The sequence below is a fragment of the Sciurus carolinensis genome, chromosome 12, assembly GCF_902686445.1.
Source record: "Sciurus carolinensis chromosome 12, mSciCar1.2, whole genome shotgun sequence".
NCBI classification, from domain to species: Eukaryota; Metazoa; Chordata; class Mammalia; order Rodentia; family Sciuridae; genus Sciurus; species Sciurus carolinensis.
Genome location: NC_062224.1, coordinates 1361684 through 1382285, shown reverse-complemented (window position 1 = coordinate 1382285; position 20602 = coordinate 1361684). Strand labels below are relative to the sequence as shown.

Genomic DNA, 20602 nt, shown 5'->3' with positions numbered 1-20602 from the left:
GGTCGGGGCTGGAGGGCAGTTCTGACGTCTGCCCCCCGCCAAACCCTAGTCCTCCCGAGTGACCATGTGGTCCTGAGCCGCCAGAACCTCTCTCAGCCTCAGTCTCCTCGACAGCAAAGTGGCCTTGCCGAGGGATGTCACCGGGCAGAGGGCCCAATCCTAGGTGGGGCTGCTGCCATCGCCCCAAGGCAGGGCGTGAGGTTTAAGGAGCCTTTCCAAGTCACTCACTGAAACTGTGCCCAGACTGAACATGTGACTGAGAAGGCAGTCTACCGGAAAACTGAAAGGACTAAACCTCGTGAAAGGGGAAACTTCTGTAAAAGTCACAGCTCTTCAATGTGGGCCGTTAGCATGACCCAGCAGTATAAAAAATACAGCAAGGTTTTAGGAGTAATACTGCTTGAAAACTGGGTTACAACTGAAGATCTTTTCCAGGTCCCACTAATCCTTAAAAGTCCCTAGGGCAGCATGGGGAACCACCAGACCCAGCGCCACCCCTGCTCTGCGTTATAAGACGTGTGAGCGTCCAAGCCACACACAGAACTGGGGCTTGCCACCCACTTAAAAACGTGTGAAGTCTGAGAGGGAAGCCTGGCTTTAAACGCAGCGAAGGTCTCCTACATGAAGTAATGTTGACGCCACAGTCTTCGTTTTGATTGAACTTAGATGCGTGTTCAGTCGTCATGGAAATAAGCTGCTCGCTTGGCAATGGCAGCTCTCCTGGCCATGGACACATGTGGCTGACAGATGAACACCGGGATTTACCAGGTAAGACCCGCCTAAGGAAAGTCACAACGGCTCTTAAAGCAAACTGGCTGAAGTACCCCATCAGTCCCAGCAAGACCGCGGGGAGCTCTGGCAAGTAACACTACAACCAAAAGGTCCGGTCAGTGGTCCTCAAGCCGTTTCCACAGTGACGGTGACTCTGGAGAAGACACTACGGAAATCCGGGTGGGCACTTTTGACTTCACCCTTCACGGGCTCCTTTATCTCCTTCGGTGTTCATTAGAGGTTTTGGGCCATCAGAAGATGGACATGCCACTTGGGCAGTGTAAACTCAACTGGAACCAAGGTTATTTTTGGAACCCACACAAATGAAAGAGTCCAAACATCTCTTCATTATTTCTTTCCACTGATTTTTGGTCGCACAGGCTTTCACTATTAAACCGACATGGCACCCGATTAGTTCCTATGAATAGACTTCTCGTGTGTAATTTGCTCTGCTGGTGTTTTCGTAAAAAATTAGCTGGACACATCTGTTCATCGGTGCTCCACACCAGTGCTCACTCACCCCTTTAATGGCAACGGCCGCAACCCGCAGTCATCGAGGACTTAATTGCTTTTTATGGGACGTCTTTGAGCAGATTCATCTCTAATGGAATTCGGGATGTTAGGAGCGCACCACTGAGCAGCCACCAGCGTCATTATTTTAAAATGCATGATGCAAACCCCGCTGTGTGCACAGCCCTCTCTGGAACGGACGAATAGAACAAGCACCAGGGCTGCCTTCAGTGCCAAGAGGGCTTCCCTAAAGTGGTCTACGTCAGCACAGGCAGCTTAAATTCTCTGAGTGGCATAGAGGGATCTAGACAAGACAGCACAGTCCAGAAACACCCAGAAGATTAAACTGCTCACACTAGGTTGAGCTATGCCAGTTAGGATGCGAGCCAATCAAAAGGAGCGAGGCTTGCCGGAACATTAGCTCCTTGGAACCAACTAGAGTTAAGCTGTCTTCCTGTGGCTGAAGCACTACTACACCAGTAAACACGACCTTCCATTCAAAGGCAACATTAATCCAGAAAAATCACAAGACGGCACCAATGATAAGAAGACTCAAAGAGCCATGCTTGCCAGGCACCAAGGTGCACGCGTGTAATCCCAGCCGCTTGAGAGCCTGAGATGGGGATCACAAGTTCAAGGTCAGACTCAGCAACTCAGCAAGGCCAGAAGCAACTTAGCGAGACCCTGTCTCAGAATAAAAATAACTGTGTTTAAGCGCCCCTGGGTTCGATCCCCAGTAACAAAAAAAAAAAAAAATCAACAACAAAAAGACCCTGAGCCACGCTTCCCTTCTGCCCTGGCTGTGAGTGGCACCTCTGTGCATGGCAACGGGAAGCCAAGGATGCAGACGGCCCCGCGGGCTGGCTGGAGAAGCGCCTCCCGGCTCCTCAGACACACGCAGCTTTCACAGGTAGCGCTCACTGACAGAGTGCTGTCCAGGGCAGAATCGCAATGGCAAGGGACGTAGGTGTGAGAAGTGCCCCAGGACCCTTTGGAACCCAGCCAAGTCCCCGGTGGCTCCACCGGCAGGGCGGCACCGCAGCCAGGAGCCCTCCAGGATGGAGCACATTAAAGGACAGGGCTCCACACTCCCGAGCTACACCAAGGACTCTTCCGGGAGCCGAGGTCTAACTCCTGGGCCAGATGGAAACTCCCAGAAGGTGCCGTCCACCTCTAGGCAGGGCCTCCTGGAGGCCACGGGTGGCAATGCCCGGTTGACTCTGTCTGCTGACACCTACTGCCCCTAAAGAAAGGCACTGCATGTGCATGAAGAGTGAAGTGCTGTACCTGCACCCGAAAAATAGCTCTCCACTGAAACTAGAACCTTGAAAACAAACACCAGGGATCGTGTCAGACGCTAAAGACCAACAGCTGGGGGTGAATAAAAGCACCAGGGGAGCCTGTGTCCTCCGTCCCTGGTGTAGGAACAAATCAAAAGTTAACCGATTTGCGGGTTTTTAGGGTCAGGAGGCTCAGATGTAGTCGTGGATCCACCTGAGCAACTTGAACCCTAGGGTCAAACAGCCCAGGAGATGCTGCAACGGTCCCAGCTTGTTGTTGGGATGACTACTCGAAAGCCGTCTCACGTTCCATGTGGCCCAGCACCTGGAGGACGTCACGTGGGGAGGCGCTGGCGGCCAGTCCTGCTCGGTGCTCACGGCTTCTGAATTGTGCAACGTATGACTACCCCGGCCCTCGCCGGTTGGTCCAGTCCTCCGGCACACACCCGGGCAGCACGGGCTTCCGCTGGCTCCCGGGTACTGAACTGCCCAGAAGTCACACAGCCCTCGAGGAACAGTGTGGCATGTGGATAGCTAAGTTCCATGGCACATATCAGCAGCAATATCAGGACAGACAGGGAGACCGTTCCAGGTGTCCACAAGACACAGGAAAACGCAGGGCTGGACTCCGGTTCAGTGCCGTCCTGCCATTACAACAGACTTGCAGGCGAGGGGGAAGCCTCACTCCAGAGCAGCACAGAACTGCGAGGCGTCCAGCAAGATTGTTCAAGTCCACCCCCTCTTTCTTCCTGGAATTCTAAAGCCTCCTCCTGAACTGGACACAGGACCACAGCCGAGCCACAGACCGCAGTCTGGAGCCACCTGCAGAACTGTGCGAGCCAGGATTCCAGGAGAGGGACACCTTCTACAGCAAGAGTGCCACCGGCACTGGGAGATGGCCTCCTCCGCTGTGGGGGTGGGCAGGCATCTTCTGTTCTTAGGTCCCGGAAGGAGGGACTCCCTGGTGCCCGGTGCGTCCAGTGAGACGCAGCAAGCCTCCCGCTGGAGAGCCGGGGAGCGAGGCTGGGGAGCGAGGCTGGGGAGTGAGGCTGAGCAGCAGGGCTGGGCACCTCCCCTCCCGCTGGGGGCTGGAGACGTGGGACAGCTCTCTTTCTGCTCTGCTCCTCTGGGGACCCGCGCTTTCAGGCAGGCCCGAGATGGGTGCGCACTCGGCACTGGAGGGCAGGTGGTCTTCCCTCTGGGTGGGGGTTAGGGCCGCTCTTGCAGTGCTTGAGTCACACTGACCTCCTCAGCGATAAAGCTGGTCTCAGTCTCCACCTGGCTCACGCCTTCACGTTCTCACCGTTGCTTTGTGACATGAAAAAGCAGCATGACACCCTCAGCACTCGGGGACAAGTGTTTCGGGGTTCTTTGGGGCTGCGCCCCTTCTTAGCTTCTGTCTCTCCCCTCTGAGCCCATCCCTGCACCTTCTGCTTCATGGTGCTGAGCTGGGCCTCTGCAGATACCCGCCTCCAGGCCAGCTGCTAACTCAGAGGGCCTGCCAGGCTGCAGAAGGACAGGACCGCACCTTGCACCCTGGCCCGCTCCGCCTGGCCGGCTCGCCCCAGCCCTGCGTTCAGGAGCCGCGGGGGACTCCAGTGTGTGCCATCCTCAGAGTGCACGGCACCAGCCTCATCCCCTCGAAGACCACCCCAGGCAGTCAGCAACGCCCTCAGGGGGTTGGTCCTGCCTCATGGACCCTTGGCCATCTCAGGAAGTACCAGCTCACTTCCTCCCAGCAAGCCAGGCAAGTGCCACATACTCCAGCCACATCCTCTAGTGAAGACTGAGAGTCTTGGTGTGGGGACACCAAGAAGGACCCTGGTTCCCCAAGACCATGGTCTCCACGGAGCCTGGCCACGGGGTGTCACTGGTGGTGCCGAGTGGAGCCGCCCCTCCCCAGTCCTGCTCCCTGCAGCCCCATCCACAGTTGCACAGCGAGTGGCAGCTAGGCAGAGAACCCCGAGCCAACACTGGAGGAGGGCCCTGACTCGCCACCCTAGGAACAGTGCCCCAGGGGAGAGTCACCTCTCCTGCAGAGCAGCGGACACCAAGCTTGGGGACAAATTCTGTACAGAAAGCCAGCTAGATGTGAGCAGGCCTTGTTTGCAAGAACAAGGTTATGCCAGACACTGACCAACAGAGAGAGTGAGGGCGAAGAGCCAGCAGGGCCTGTCCCTCTGGCCAAGTGCCAACACCTCAGTGTAGAGATGCCCGTCGAGACGCCAGGGCCTCATCGTGAGGCCCGCCCTGGAGGCGGCTCTCCCACCAGACTCAAGCCTGGCTTCCTGGAAAGGCTGTCCACCCTGGGAAGGGCGGGGCCCAGACACCGGAGGGCTCTCACCTGCCCATCCTGCAGGCAGGGTCACGGGACATGGTTCTCTCCCCTAGGCAAGGGCTTCAAGAAAATCACCTTGAAGTTTGGGGATGCCTGCAAGAGGGCAAAATGGGGTGTCACTGGGGCTAAGTGTTGGAGAGTTCTAGAACCCACAGGCCGGTCCGCTGCCTCCTTCAAACAGGGCCGCAAGTCCTGGGGAAGCAGGTGGTGTGGAGGAGTCGGGAGAGGCATAGGTCTCTCCTAGCCTGCTGTTCCTGAAGAACCAGGGACGTCCAGGTTCCCAAGGACCTAGGCAGGCAGGCAGGACCTGGCAGTGCCCAGGAGACACTCAGGCAGCTCTGCCATGGCCAGGGGAGCACACCAGCTGAGCCAGCTCAGGCCCCAAGCAGTGTCTGCTGGTCCAGCCTGTGAACCAGGGTTGAGCATACTGTTCTAACAGCCTAGAAGAGTCAGTGCGCCACGGAGCAGGCTGCGCCTCTGTCCCTGTACGGGCGGGGTCACGGCCTACTTCTCCCTGGGGGTCACTGTCACAAACTGTGAACATCAGTGGCCTAGGGGATTCATTGTCCAGACATAAACGCCGAGGTCACTGTGTAAGCAGAGGTCGCCCACCCCACAACCACCCGAGGAGGACGGAGAGCAGCTCCTCCCTGCACACCCACAGGGCTGGGGCTGCAGAAGTCACCTCCTGGAAGGAGGGAGAGAGGAAGACAATCCCTGGGAGTGGGGGGCAGGGAGCACAAGGACCCCCATGAGGGGGAAGTCCCAGACCGACCCGCTCCGCACAGAACAGGAACGACAGCTCGTGGACTGCTCTGAGCGCATTACCAAGACGTCAGATGTCAGCAGACATCCCATGAGAAATCCGAGCTTGGACGTGACCGGGAGGCTGACCCCGAGTGGCGCTCATTGCGGCTCCACAAGAACAGGAAGCCCTCGGCCAGCACCTCTGGCCTCACGGCCACAGAGCTGCAGGGAAGGGTAAGACTGGCCCCCTGCCACCGCCTGCCCAGGTGCTGTGCCTCCGGAGGGCAAGGCTGTCCCCAAGGGGCTGCGTCCTGATTGTGGTCCAGAGGCCCCACGTTTAACCCCGAGACCAGCATGACCAGAGCCTGGTTCCCACTCACTTTTGGGTAGGTTGTTTTTCTTCCCTACAAAAATCTAATTGCCCAAACACAAAACAATGGTGGTTTTCATGCCCTGGCAGAGGCCTGGGAAACGCAGGGCGGGTGGAAGTGCCAGCGTGACTTCCTCAGGCCCACGGTCAGCAAGAGGAGAGCGGGGGCAGCTCTCTCGTCACTGTGCCGTGTGGATCCACTGCTGCATTCGAGTCCGGGAGTGGAGGCTGCCGGGGCGGATCTGGCACAATTGGTTCCAGCTGCCAGCAGGAAAATGAACGCCTGTAAGTGGGAGGGACGCAGAACCCCTGGCCGGCACTAGCCATTCGCAGCACTCCGATGCTCACGCTGCACATCCACTCGCACGCGCTAACTGGACGTGCCAGTCGGGGACAGCAAGGCGGGATCCTGGGCACGCGGGCCTGGCACACCTCCACAGGCTTGGGTCCTCCTCGGCCGAGCGGCTCCAGCAAGCCGTTTTGGACCCTCCAGAGCCAAGCTTCTGTTAAATATGAAAAAGACCCCGGCCGGGGAGGGGCGTCACCTTCTGGAGGGCCTCCAGGGCGCCCTCTCAAACACCCGCGGCAGCGCTTTCTCACCTGCTTCCGGTGACCGCCGGGTCTCTTGCATCTGTCTGTCTGCAGCAGCGGCTTTCTGACGAGCCTTTGTGGACCTCGAGCCACCGACCCAGGCCGAGGCACGCTGCTGCCGGCCGGCCTCCTCCGCCTCCCTGGGCACCCCTGTGACTGGCCACGATCCCAGGGCCACCGTCTTCTGTGGCTTTCTGAAGAACCTGGGTTCACAGACCCTGACACTGCCTGCTGCCAAGGGTGGGCTGCCGCCCCACGTCCGCAGGACACCGGGGGCTTCCACTGGGCTTCACGGAGAAGGAGAGTGTGACCTCTCGACCCGCTGCCTGCGGCGTGGCGCGACAGACCCTCTTCCTGGCGCCAGTGGACGTCTGCCTGTGGACGGGCACCAAGCATCACCCGGCCGGCCATTTTCCTGGCATGTCAAACCCAGCGGTGCGAGGCTTCCCCTCCGAGCCGCCCGGCTTCCCACACATGTCCTTGCGTATTTCCGTCTCATTTTTCCTCTCTTAAAATTTTTTTTCTTTTTTATCAGTTGTGGGGAAAAAAAAAATTGAAAAGCAGAAATGTTCATCTTTCTCCCAAATCAGAGCGAGCCCTGCCCAGTGTGGCAACGGGCCCTTCCACCGGCACAGCTGCCCGCTCTCGGCCCTCCTTGGTCTCCACCTGGCCCGGCAGGCAGGCAGGCAGATGCCACTGGGCCCATTCAACAGGTGGGGACGTGATCCCCAGGGCACTGCACACCTGGCTCAGAGGGCCGTCGGGACAGCGGCAGGACGACACACCTGCCTCCACCTTCCATTGGGGGTGCCGTCTCCAGCCGCCCCTCTTCCCCTCCGGGTGCTGAGGAGCTGAGGTGAACCCCCGTGGCCATCCACACTGCTGCACCAGGACCAGGGATGAGCCCGGGGGTCGGTCTGCAGCACCCCCCGCACCTGCAGGCTGCACGGCAGCCCCCTGCTTGCGCCCTGGGATGGGAGCAGACCTGCAGGGGCCCTGGGACACCTGATGGTAGAACACTCCAGGAGGGCAGCGAAGTTAGAGAAAGTCAAAAGTCAAGCCACAGAAGAGAGGAGGGAACCTCAGCTGATGGCCGAGAGGAGGACGGAAAGTGGAAAGGAGCCAGGCAGAGCGGCCCCGGCCCTGGCAGCAGAAACCACTGCCCACAAGCCTCACTGAGAACAGCTCCAGAGGAGCTCACCCGCCACCGTCCCGGCCTGAGTGAGGAGCCACTGCTGAGCCACCCGGGTGTGGAAGGCCCCAGGAGCCACGGCCAAGGGGGCAGCCTCCCACCTCCCTCCCTGCCAACAACAGGCTCCGGTCGCCGTGTTCCCTGCAGCCTGTCCATGGCGATATTCTTTGAGTTACAATCAAGCTGGCACATGGCATAAAGGTCAAGCGGAAACTGTCCCTTCTGTCACATCACTGTCACTGCTGCTAAAGGTCATTCCCCCAAGCAGCCCCGTGATGGAAAATAACTCCGTCTGCCCACTGTGGAATAGTAAAAAGCCCCTGCTGAGAGCACTTTGCTCTCAGAAGGCAGTACACCAGGCACTCTGGGCTATCCAAGAAATGGCCTGTCTGCAAACACACTGGAACAGAGAAGCAGGAGGAGGTTAAAGAGCCCGTCTGCATAGACAAGCAACACCTGAATATCTTCCCAGTGTGCACGATTACAGCACCCAACACTCACTCGGCATGACACATGACCCGGTGTCCAGCAGGACCACCCAGTCAATCCTCCACCAACACTGCCACCCACTTCCAGGGGGCAGAATCCACTGTGGGAACCGAGGAGTCTGTCCAAGCTCACACAGCCAGAGAGGTGGGCTGCCCGTGGACAGACTGTTAAGTGGGTCCACCTGAAAGGGCTAAAACTTGACTCTCTGTTCACAGAACCATCAACTATACCAACATCATAACGGTGACATAGCCATCACTTGTAGATAAGAAATATTTGAATATTCATTTGTTCATCCAACAGCCATTTCTCTAGGTGCTAGGGAAAGAGTTAAAATTAAAGGGCTGTTAATTTTTTTAAAAAACTAGCTGTCTCCAGAGTTTACCAGATTTGCATTTATTAAATTATTTTCTCTTAGACGTAGCAAGTAAAATTGGACAGAGACTCTCTCCCCAGGGAGCTTACAGTGTGGCCAAGGTGCAGCCAACAGTCCTGTTGGAGCACAGGCCACTGGAAAGGGACGTGGACAGAGAAGGGCACCTAAATCAGGCAGAGGCACAAAGCAGCAGTGACATGCGCACACTTAGGAGCCTCGGGACAGGAGAAAGCCACTGGGATGGGGAGGGAGGGCAGAAGGGAGGTCAGGAAGCTGGGCGAGGGCCAGCGGGAGGCTGTGCTGCAGGCCTGAACAACACCTGTCCTGAAAACAGCGAGTCATGGCCAGGAGCGGCAGGGGAGCCATGTCAGACGCACTTCCAGCCGCTGCAACGCGCAAGATGAGCTGGAGGTGGGGGCAGCAAGGATGGGAGCCAGGCCACGAAGGGATGGGTGTTCACCCAGGGAAACTGGGGGGGCCGAGTCCAAAAGACACGCAGTCCCAGGTCCAGCACAGGAGAGCCGGGGCCCCGGGTTCTTGCTTGAGCTGCGTGCACAGCAGCAGGAAGTAGAGCAGAGGAGCTGCCGAGGGAGCTGAGCAGGACAGTCCCCACCCAGTACTGGGAGCCGAGGGACGCCACCTGTCACGATTGCTCCCCATAAAGGAGAGGCAGGACCGGCAGGCCGGCAGTGGGCAATGAGAGTGACCCCGCTGGGTGAGCAAGGCGGGCAAGGTCAGGGACCCTGCTGGCTGTCTCCACAGAAGGCGCAGCACTCAGGGGGTGGGGTGGGAGACCCCACAGCCAGAAGACTGCTGGTGGTCTCTCCTCCTCCCAGCTCTTACTGGACCACACCATTCCGTCCTGGCTCTGGGCCTGGGCCTTGCTGCCTTGACCCAGTTGGTCTACCTTTCCTCACTGCCGGTGAGACTGACACAGCCATCGAGGACCCCAGGGGACAGCTCAGTGTGGCAGAGGAGCGGGAGAGGCAGGACCTCCAAGTGCAGCGGGGCTCCAGGTCACGTACTCAGTGGGAGACCCCAGCTGCCAGCACTGTGTTGTGTGAGAGGTCCTCGGGTGCTGCTGAGGGTCTGTCCCCTCGCCACTGAAGACACCGTAGACCCTCAGACCTGCTGTGTGGCTCTACCGTCCAGAGAGCCTGTAGAAGTGTTTGTGGTCGATGTTTACCTAGATGCTGCGAGATTTAACAAGGTGCCTGAACAGTTGATAAACAAACTGGCCGTCCAGCAATGTGTCACACAGTGCAAGGAACCCCACGCAGGAGCAGGGCCACCGGGTCACTGCCATTCTGCGGAGGAAATGGCCACCTTGATTGTAAGTGACCACATTAAATGGAAATCTTCCCTCACAGCTGAGAACAGCTATTCAACCCTCTCTGCCCACGAGACCAAAGAGCACAAAAACCGAGGCCCACAGAGAAATGGAACAGGGCCAGACCCCCTTCCGCCGTCCTCGGCGCTCCATGGAAAAAGAAACGTACCCCTCGCCTCCAGTTTGGGGCCTCTGCAAAGCCAGGGCCCAATGTCATCCGAGGCCACGCGACACAGCACCAGGCAGGGGATGGGAGGACAAGAGAAGCGAGGGCGTGACTCCAGATGGAGAGGGAAGCCGTCCACCGGGGGCAGGAGCTTTCCAGCCCAAGAGCTTCTCATGGCCCACGTGTTTTAATACGCATCGCTTTACCTCCTTTCCAGGTTTTGTGCAGCTTGAAAGGAAGCAGGCTACGTGCAAATAAGCTACTTATCGCCAAGGACAAGAGGAAGCAGATCGTCCCGTCTTGTTTCCTGCACGCTGCCCGTGCACGGCCAGCAGGGGTGTTTCAGAGCACCCAAATTCACGGTGTGTTCCAGCAGGACCCAGGGCTGTGGCGGGGCACAGAAGGAGAAGGCAGCACGAGTTCACAGACACGCTGCAGACCCATGTGCGTCACCACCCAGGCATCAGGACAGGAATCATCATTCCCACTTTGTCCAGGAGCCAACAGGTGCTCGAGGACAGGGGCAGGACGGGAGCTGGCTGTCTCCTTGCCCATCGGGACCCTCACCCACAGGGGACAAGACAGTTATTAAATATGTCACGGTTCACAGCAAGCAAATTATACCTCAGCTAAAAAGGTGTACAAAATATAAACTAAGTATAAAAAATAAGCTTGTTACACTTTTCTTAGTTCATGAAGGTATTTTTAACTCTCTCAGGTTGAATGAGAAAATTATTTCTAAGTCACTTTATGCAGAAATGAAAGAGTCAGTCCTGCTCACAGAACCCATCTGTCAGCAATCCAGCGACAGGACTGTCCAGTCACTCTTGGTACATTGTGAGAGCCAGCTACAGACCCAGCTTCCAAGCCTGACAGGAAAAGCCCCCGACATCACCACAATCAGAGACCGGAACTTCCTGGCAAACACACGGAAGGACGGCCATCTCACACAGGAAAGCAAGCCAGGCTGGGGACCAGCTCAGTGGCAGGACAATTGGCTACCATGTGCCTGACCATCTGAGCACCATTTAAAAAAACGAGTGCTGACCACAGCTTCCTCTAAAAACAGCAGCCCTCCCCTCACTCTCCCTGGGATGGCCACACCCCACTCCTCACCCTCCCCTCACTCTCCCTGGGATGGCCACACCCCACTCCTCACCCTCCCCCTCTCACACTGGGATGGCCACACCCCACTCCTCACCCTCCCCCTCTCACACTGGGATGGCCACACCCCACTCCTCACCCTCCCCCACTCACCCTGGGATGGCCACACCCCACTCCTCACCCTCCTGTCTCTCACCCTGGGATGGCCACACCCCACTCCTCACCCTACTGTCTCTCACCCTGAGATGGCCACACCCCACTCCTCGCCCTGCTGTCTCTCACCCTGGGAGGGCCACACCCCACTCCTCACCCTCCCCTCACTCTCCCTGGGATGGCCACACCCCACTCCTCACCCTCCCCCACTCACACTGGGATGGCCACACCCCACTCCTCACCCTCCCCCACTCACACTGGGATGGCCACACCCCACTCCTCACCCTCCCCTCACTCTCCCTGGGATGGCCACACCCCACTCCTCACCCTGCTGTCTCTCACCCTGGGATGGCCACACCCCACTCCTCACCCTCCCCCACTCACCCTGGGATGGCCACACCCCACTCCTCGCCCTGCTGTCTCTCACCCTGGGATGGCCACACCCCACTCCTCACCCTCCCCCACTCACACTGGGATGGCCACACCCCACTCCTCGCCCTGCTGTCTCTCACCCTGGGATGGCCACACCCCACTCCTCACTCTCCCCTCTCCCCCCCTGGGATGGCCACACCCCACTCCTCGCCCTGCTGTCACTCACCCTGGGATGGCCACACCCCTCTCCTGTCTGGAATGGAATGCAGTAAAGAGGATCCCAGCTTCTCTGCTCTCTCACCTGCACAGTTCTCTGAGGAGAAGGCAGGGACCCTGGGCCTGACCGTGGGCTCTAGGCCACCACTGGGGCTGAGGGGGCATGGGACAGGCTCCCCATCAAGGCAAGGCTCGCTGGGCTGCGAAACAGGCACACCCTGGTGGGGAGCAGCTTCAGTAGAGCCTGGTCAAGGCTGAACACAGGAACCAGGCTCCGGACATGAGGAAGGGAGCTGGTCCCCTCCCTCAGCCCTGCTGTGATCATCTCTGTCAACGCATCCAATGTTCATTATGCCTGACCTTCGTCATCACGGATGCTGGCGGAGACTGAGGAACTAACACAGGGCTCCCGGCTCCTTTCCAAGAGGGAATCCTGAACAGGCGGGACCAGCCAGGGTCCGCCTGACCACAAGGGAGAGGAGCCGATTCCAGTCTTGTTCCTCCCCATCCCGTCATTTCTCATTTGGGAAGTCAAGAGGTGGACGTGGTCTCTGGCAGCCTGGGACCTGGGCAGGTGAGGCACTGGGGCAGACCAGTGAGGAACTGCTAGGACAGGAGCCACAGGGACATGGGCTGCCACGCTCCTCTTCTCCCTCCCAGCCACCTCCTGGGGCCGGACTCGGCACCCTATGTCTGGGCTGCAGTCCCTCCTGTGGGAGGCTGGGATCTCACACCTGCCCCGCAGAAGACCACAGGACAGGGAGGCACACTAGGGGGACGGAGCTGATGGAGCCTCAGAGAAAGAGCCCAGGCGAACACCAAACACAATCCCTGCACACAAGCCCTCCAGACCCAGGCCACAGAGAAGGACGTGTGGCCTTTCCTTCCCCTGAGGAAGAGACGGGAGAGCCCTGGGAGGGGCCTCCCGGGAACTGGCGGGCGATCTGCGGCACCTGGATGAGAACGAGGAACTTCCCACTCTGTGTCCTCTGTCCCGTTTCCTGGATCTTAGAGTCATTTTGTGATTGAAATCATAAGGAAAAAAGCAACAGAGAAAAGGGAAGACAGGTCACCTCCACTACTCCTGCCAACCCTACGTTCCAAGCCCTTCCCATACCAAGAGGTCACCTCCATTACTCCTGAGAACCCAGGTCCACAGTCCTTCCCATACCAAGAGGTCATCTCTATTACTCCTGAGAACCCAGGTCCACAGCCCTTCCCATACCAACGGGTCAACTGAACCACTCCTGCCAATCCAGGTTCCACAGCCCTTCCCACACCAACGGGTCAACTGAACCACTCCTGCCAACCCAGGTCCGCAGCCCTTCCCACGCAAGCATGGCAGGGTGGAATCTCCCTTGGCGGACACAAGGCAGGGTCACTGGGCATACAGACCACTCCCAGCTGTCCTGCAAGGTCATTAGTCACCAGGCTGAGCTAGGAGGAGGGACGTCACCCTCACACTCCACGTCAACAAATCTCCCTGAAGAGTCCAACCCTCCCCAACTTGTGCAAACCTTCCCAGTGACCCAGCGGTCCATCTGTGAGAACACCTGGTCACCTGCGATGGGCCAGGCCAGGCCCTGAGAACACCTGGCCACCTGCCATGGGCCAGGCCAGGCCCTGGTCCCTGCTGGGGTCAGACAAGGGCTCTCCCTCCCTACCCTCCCTGGGCCCCTTGTCTCTCTTTAAGAGGGACATGTGGTTCACTGCGCTACCATAGCTGTGTGCCCTGCTGTAAGCACTCCTGGACCGTCCAGCCCTGGGACGGGGACCTGGAGGACATCTGGTGTGTCTTTAATGGGTGTCCTTTGCTTCCTGTCACATCAGCACCCAAGTGTGGCTCGCAGGCCGGCAGCAAGCTTCATTGGGAGCGTATTGGAAGGGGCCTCCAGCCGCAGCGCAGAGCTGCTCATCCAGGTCTGACGCTGACGCCATGCGCGTGGGCACGCTCTCCTGAGAAGCACCGTCCCTGTGGTGGGTGCCCCGGCGGGACTCGCATGAGCCTGCTCCCACCCTCGCCATGCCCTCGCCGGCCCTTCCTGGCCTGCAGAGCTGGGCACGGGCAGGGTGACACACGAGGACTGTCCCCTGCTCACCCGAGCAGGCCGCCTAGGCACGCAGGCCGACGCTCCTCTCCTCGCGCCCAGCCGGTGGGCCCGGCACCGCGAGACTGCACCAGGACTCTGAACACACCGGACCAGGGTCGCAGATCCAGGGAGGTTAAGGAACAGGAGGGTGGCCTTTGACTTGGTGTGCCCAGCTGCGGTCTTGTCCACTCCAGGCGTCCCATGAGTCAGGAGGGGCACAGGCTCCAGGGGTCCTCACCTCGAGACTCCACAGGCCACTGCCCCACACTGCCCTGCACCAGGGTTTTCTCACACTTCAGTGCGCCCAGTCCCATGGAAGGCTGGGGGAAAGGTGGCCAAAGGTGGTCTGATTCGGTGGCCAGTGGCCAACAAATGAGATGAAACCAGGCAGGAACCCTAAATGAAGGGGCCCGCGACCTCTTGGTTCCCCTTGTGGGTGTGCCTGTGTCCTCGTTCCCTGGGTGAGGCACAGACGCTCAGAGCGAAGGCCGGAGAGCGAGGCCTCCTTCAGTGAAGCCCCGCGGGAGGGCCAAGCCCAGGAGGTTCCCCGGCTTGAGGATAAAGACGCCACCCAGGGCCTGGTCTTCCACTCCGTCATCTGGTGTCACGGAGAAACCCGTGTCCCTGAAGGTGGAGGGAGAGGTAAGGCCCAGAGAGAGCCGCCTGTGGGACGGTGGGAGGCACGGACAAGGCACCGCTGTCCTTCAGACACACGTCAGTGGGTGAGCCCGGCCCAGGGATGGCGAATGCTCCCTGTCCACGGCCATGCCCGGGGCTGGACTGGCCAACACTGGAGACTGCCCCGCCAGGCTGCCAGGCTGGGGTGCATGCCCTGCCTGACTCGCCACCTCCCTCAGCCAACCCGCCTCCACCGGGTGTCGCCGTGAGCAGCCTGCAGAAGCCTGTGGGAGAACGCAGTCCTTTGCCACAGACCCCTCCCCTGCCCGCCCGCCTCCACCCTGCAAACCCGCCTCCACAGTGGACATGGCGAGCGCACTGGGTCCCTGGGGCCCCGGGAATCTCTTAGAGTGGGATTTTCAACCTCCTGGAAATCACACACCTCACTCCTACCGTGGCCCAATTCCAAGAGTTTGCGGCATGTTCAGCGGGAATACCAGAATGCAGCCGGAAGGTTGAAGCCCTGAGCCGGAAGCCTGTCCAGCTTCCAGAGGAATCCCTGAATCTACTCCTGTTTCCAGGCCGACACTACCTACGCTGGCATCCCAGGAGCATCTACCAAGCCCGGAGCTGTCTGGAGACCTGGCAGTCACTCTGCCCTCTCTCCTCCCCACACCAGTGGAAATGGGCGCACCACCCTGCAACTCGGCAGCTATGGCCCTTAAGGTTCTTCCCAGGCCCATAAGTACAAGCCGCCCAGCCCCATGGGCCCATCACCCCATCTGTCTCACCCACTACCTGCCTCGGTGCCTCGCTGGGTTGGTTTTCCTGGCCTGACAGATCCTCAACCTTCCACCTCAGGCTGTAATTGTGCGTTCCCCCTGGGTATTCCAGGCCATGCAGGTGGAAACCTAAGGCCTCCCACCCCTCTGCACAGCCTGACGTGTCTGACTTACCCCCTTTCTGTCTCTGGTCCTGGGGAGCATGGAGTCAGGGAGTATGGGGAAGGGGGAAAGCAGACGGCCTTGGGGGGAGGCAATAACCGTGAACACCTGAAACTCACCTTTGTCATAGTCTTCCTCCTCCACCGCTGCTTCTTGAAGTTTCTGAAGTTTTGATCTTAAGGAGGCTACCTGTGTGGTTTGGAGGGGGAAAAGTGGAAACCAAATTAAAGCATTCAAGCAAGCTTATTTTGTGAAAGCTAAGAACATTAACTACCTCAAAGCAAACCTCTTGCCAGGTGCATTGGTGGGCTCCCTTCACCCCAGCAACTCAAGAGGCTGAGGCAGGAGGAGCGCAAGTTCCAGGCCAGCCTCAGCAACTTAGCCAGACCCGATCTCAAAATAAAAAATAAAAAAGGCTGGGGATGTAGCTCAGTAGTAGAGCACCCTGGGTTCAATCCCCAGGGATCTGGTGGCTCAGAGTTGGCATGGTGAACCCAGGCAGAGCTGGACCCCAGAGAACCACATGGCTCAGGGCCTCTAAATCCCAGGTGCCAGAGCTCCAGGTCCTCAGGACAAGACCTATAAGCAGATAAAGGGTCCAAAGGAAAGAGAGCTGGATGTGGTGGTGCACACCTATAATCCCAGTGGTTCAGGAGGCTGAGACAGGAGGATCTCAAGTTCAAAGCCAGCCTCAGAAAAAGTGAGGTGCTAAGCAACTCAGCAAGACCCTGTCTCTAAATAAAATACGAAATAGGGCTGGGGATGTGGCTCAGTGGACAAGTGCCAAAAAAAAAAAGGAAGGAGAAGCTGTCTGTCGGTCTCTGGGCAGAAGCTGGCAGACGGCAGCAGAACCCCGGCCGGGGCGAGCTGCCATATTTCACTAGTCTGGAGGGAATGAAGCTGGCCCATACAGGTTCCTGGCAGCTGCCTCCTGAGCCACCTGGAACTCTGAGGCAGAGAATGGCGGACATGCTGTAGGTTTTTAAAAAGGTCTCTGACAGAGCCAGTGCCCACCTCACCCAGCGCCCGGGCCTCTGCGTCTGCCTCTCAGACTCCCTTCCCCTGCCTGGGACCTCAGTTCAAGAGCCCTGTCAGGGAGATACCTGTGGCCCATCTAGACCAGGTTAATGACTTCACTTTTAGAAGTCAATGAAGCACCTGCCAAGGGTGGGGACACACTGAGCACCAGGCCCCCAGGGCTCCCGCTGCCAGGGAGGGGGACACAAGCAAGCTCTGAGGGCAGGTGAGCGCTGTCCAAGAACCGCAGGACCATTGGCTGGGTCCAGAGAGGAAGGAAGGGCCCTCCAGGCAGGGGAGACAAAGGCAGAGGCCAGCTCTTCTGCTGTTCCAGCGCCAGCGGGCAGCTGAGGCACAGGAAGGGGCTGGGGTGGAAGCAGACAGGGACCCTCTCAATTGTCAGAAGGACACAGAATGCTGAGCTGCCAGCAGCAAGAGCCAAAGGAGCCGCAAACTAGGCACAGGCACACCTCCCGCACTTCAGGAAGCTGAGCACCCACCCCTGCACACACACCTCTGCACACCCAGGCTCAGGCGCTCTGCACCCACCCCTGCACACACACCTCTGCACACCCAGGCTCAGGCGCTGTGCACCCACCCCTGCACACACACCCCTGCACACCCAGGCTCAGGCACTCTGACACACTCCTGCACACACACCTCTGCACGCCCTCGCTCAGGCGCTCTGCACCCACCCCTGCACACACACCTCCGCACGCCCAGGCTCAGGCGCTGTGCACCCACTCCTGCACACACACCTCTGCACGCCCTCGCTCAGGCGCTCTGCACCCACCCCTGCACACACACCTCTGCACACCCTCGCTCAGGCGCTCTGCACCCACCCCTGCACACACACCTCTGCACGCCCAGGCTCAGGCGCTCTGCACCCACCCCTGCACACACACCTCTGCACGCCCAGGCTCAGGCGCTCTGACACACTCCTGCACACACACCTCTGCACGCCCAGGCTCAGGCACTCTGACACACTCCTGCACACACACCTCTGCACGCCCTCGCTCAGGCGCTCTGCACCCACCCCTGCACACACACCTCTGCACGCCCAGGCTCAGGCGCTCTGACACACTCCTGCACACACACCTCCGCACGCCCAGGCTCAGGCACTCTGATACACTCCTGCACACACACCTCTGCACGCCCAGGCTCAGGCACTCTGACACACTCCTGCACACACACCTCTGCACGCCCTCGCTCAGGCGCTCTGCACCCACCCCTGCACACACACCTCTGCACGCCCAGGCTCAGGCACTCTGCACCCACCGCTCCACACACACCTCTGCACGCCCAGGCTCAGGCACTCTGACACACTCCTGCACACACACCTCTGCACGCCCTCGCTCAGGCGCTCTGCACCCACCCCTGCACACACACCTCTGCACGCTCAGGCTCAGGCACTCTGCACCCACCCCTGCACACACACCTCTGCACGCCCTCGCTCAGGCACTCTGACACACTCCTGCACACACACCTCTGCACGCTCTTGCTCAGGCGCTCTGCACCCACCCCTGCACACACCCCTCTGCATGCCCTCGCTCAGGCGCTTTGCACACACAACACGATGAACGGCCTTCCCACACACAGCCATGCGGCCCAGCAGTCTAGCCTGGGCTGGCCCACCTGGTCCCCGTGCCAGAGCAGCCTGCCCTTTCTGCTGCTCCCTCCTCTCACATGACGGACACCCCCACGCAGGGCTCACACCTCCCAGCCAGTCTTATCTCCAAAGCACCTGCATTGTCGCGCAAGCCTCAGAATGGTTCTGTGAGTGTTTCACCTCTGAATAGGGAAACCGAGAGCCAGGGACATGTAGTGGCCAGAAACCAAGAGTCCTGATTCAGGGACAAGGACGGGAGTAGCTCCCTCAGCAGCAGGATGGAATGGGGTGAGCAGGGCAAGAGCAGATGACCATTGACTGGGCTGGCCCTACACAGGGCCCTCACTTCCATATCTCGCACCCCAAACCTCAGTTGGTTCAATCTGCCCCGCCCCCAGCATCCTGTTCCTATGCTGAGCAAATCACAGGAGGCTGTGGGCAGAGCAAGTCTGCACACCTGGACCACAGAGAAGGGGAAGAAGAGCACGTGGTCAAGGAGAGACAGCCCCAGAGCAACACCGGGCGCCCAGCCTCCAGGGGCACCGCTGCCCCCAGGGAAGCCGTCCGCCCACATGCCCCACGCCCTGCCCTCTGCCTACTGACCACACTGGGGTGACCGGCACAGACACTGACCTCCAGCTGTCTCCGGGTGCTCAGCAGGCGGTCCCGCAGCACAGGCTCCCACCTCTGGAGCAGGGCGTCCCAGCCGTGGGCGTCCCCTGAGCCACTGCCCTCATTGCCGCCACAGCCAGTCAACGAGGGATCCGGGGACGAGGAGCAGCCAGCGTCCACGTCCAAGGAAGGAAGCACGCCACACTCTGGCCTGGAGCTCCTCCCTGCGCCCTGGGCTGAGTCTGCCACGCCCCAGGCGGCCGGGAGGCAGAAGGGCTGGGAGAGACCCTGAGGGTCCTCGTGGGGCCCGTCGGGGTTGGTGGCTCTGGCTCCTATCTCCTGGGGGCTCTGAGGAGAGGTCTCTGCCTCTCTGGATGGCAGACAGCCTTCTGCTTCTCCACGCTCCCCGGCAGAGCCGAGAGAGAGACGGATGAAGCTAAAGCTGGAGGTGAAGGTCTCGTGGGAGCCGGGCGAGGCTTGGGGGGCTGCAAGGCCACGGCCCAGACTGCGGCTGCCACCACTCCCCGCCACAGCGCCCAGCCGGCCTGGGGCCCCAGCTCCCCCGGCTCCTGCACTCAGGCTTGCGTCCTGGCCAGCACCCGGGGCTGCAGAACCGTCCATGGAGAAAGACTCTTGCTGGCCCCCAGCATCCGCAGGGTCACTCAGCCGGGCTGGCCTCTCAGGGAATCTGCGGCCAGGTCTGGGCTGAATCCCAAAGCACACTGGGGTTCCCCCCGCAGAGGTCAAGGCCGGACCCAGGTGGCCCGCAGGGGACACAGCAGGGGCTCTTGAGCTCTTGGGGACAGAGCTCCCCAAGGGGCCTGGCCACTGGCCACTCTGGTCAAGGCTGCATTGTCCAGCCCTGGGCTCCGAGTGGCGGAGCTCCTCGCGGCTCACCCCTCCCAGGTCCCGGGGTGGCGTGCTCACTGCTGGGGAGAGGACCCTGGTTCCGGACCCAGCTGCGCTTCTCATGTAGCCTGGCCTCCGTGCCAGCCGCCGCCGAGGGGATGCTGCAGGTGGGGAGCCATCCCGGCTGCCTGGGGAGGAGAGAGAGGAGCGCCTGAGCCCGCTCACCAGAATCACATCTGGAGAATGTGCCCGGGGCTAGTGGTCATCCACGGTGCATCTGCCAAAGACACAGGCCAGCTCAGAGACCAGGGACAGGCCAGAGGGAAAACGCGGACGATCCTCAGGAAGTGTTTGCCTTGAACGTGCAGAAATCAGTCCCCTCTCGGCCTCTGGCACGAGCAGCGGCCCACAGCAAGCTAGGCCAGCACGTCAGCATGCACCCGCTCAAGCCCCCCGCTCCTCCCTGGGTCTCCCCTGGCAGGTCAGCACCTTCATCCTGGGCATGGAGAGCAAATGATCCAGAACTGACGGGCAGCACTTCAGAACGAGATCCGCTCGTCTGTTCTGGCTGCACGCTGGACAACACGCTTCATCACCTGAGCAGCCCTCTTCCCCCAGGCCCTGTCCGCTGCCCTGGGCTGACCGGCCCAGGCCGTGGCAACGAATGCCCCTGTTGCACGCTCACGAGGGCTGCAGGGGACCCGTTTGTGCTCTCCAGACCAGGCCCCAGTTCTGCACAGCTCTGCGGCAGCGATGGAACAGCAGCTGAGGCCGGGCCTCACCGCCCAGCTCAGGCCCTGGCTGCACGTTTGCTGGCCAGGTGACCTTATTTAGCCTCGGGTCCCTTCCAGTAAAACT

The 20602-nt window shown here is 59.9% G+C and overlaps 1 protein-coding gene across 6 annotated transcripts in view; it reads right to left on the bottom strand.

Moving 5' to 3' along the window:
• Positions 1-20602, bottom strand: part of Disc1 (DISC1 scaffold protein) — a 227927-nt gene that overhangs the window by 183456 nt on the left and 23869 nt on the right. For all 6 annotated transcript variants that reach the window (XR_007104297.1, XR_007104298.1, XM_047520403.1 and 3 more), the window contains exons 2-3: positions 18917-19932; positions 15777-15846 (exon numbers count right to left, since the gene is read on the bottom strand). Coding sequence is in view for 4 of the 6 variants with exons in the window: in XM_047520403.1 (XP_047376359.1) it covers positions 15777-15846; positions 18917-19932 (1086 nt within the window). In the remaining 2 variants the exon portion in view is untranslated. The remainder of the gene's footprint in view (positions 1-15776; positions 15847-18916; positions 19933-20602) is intronic.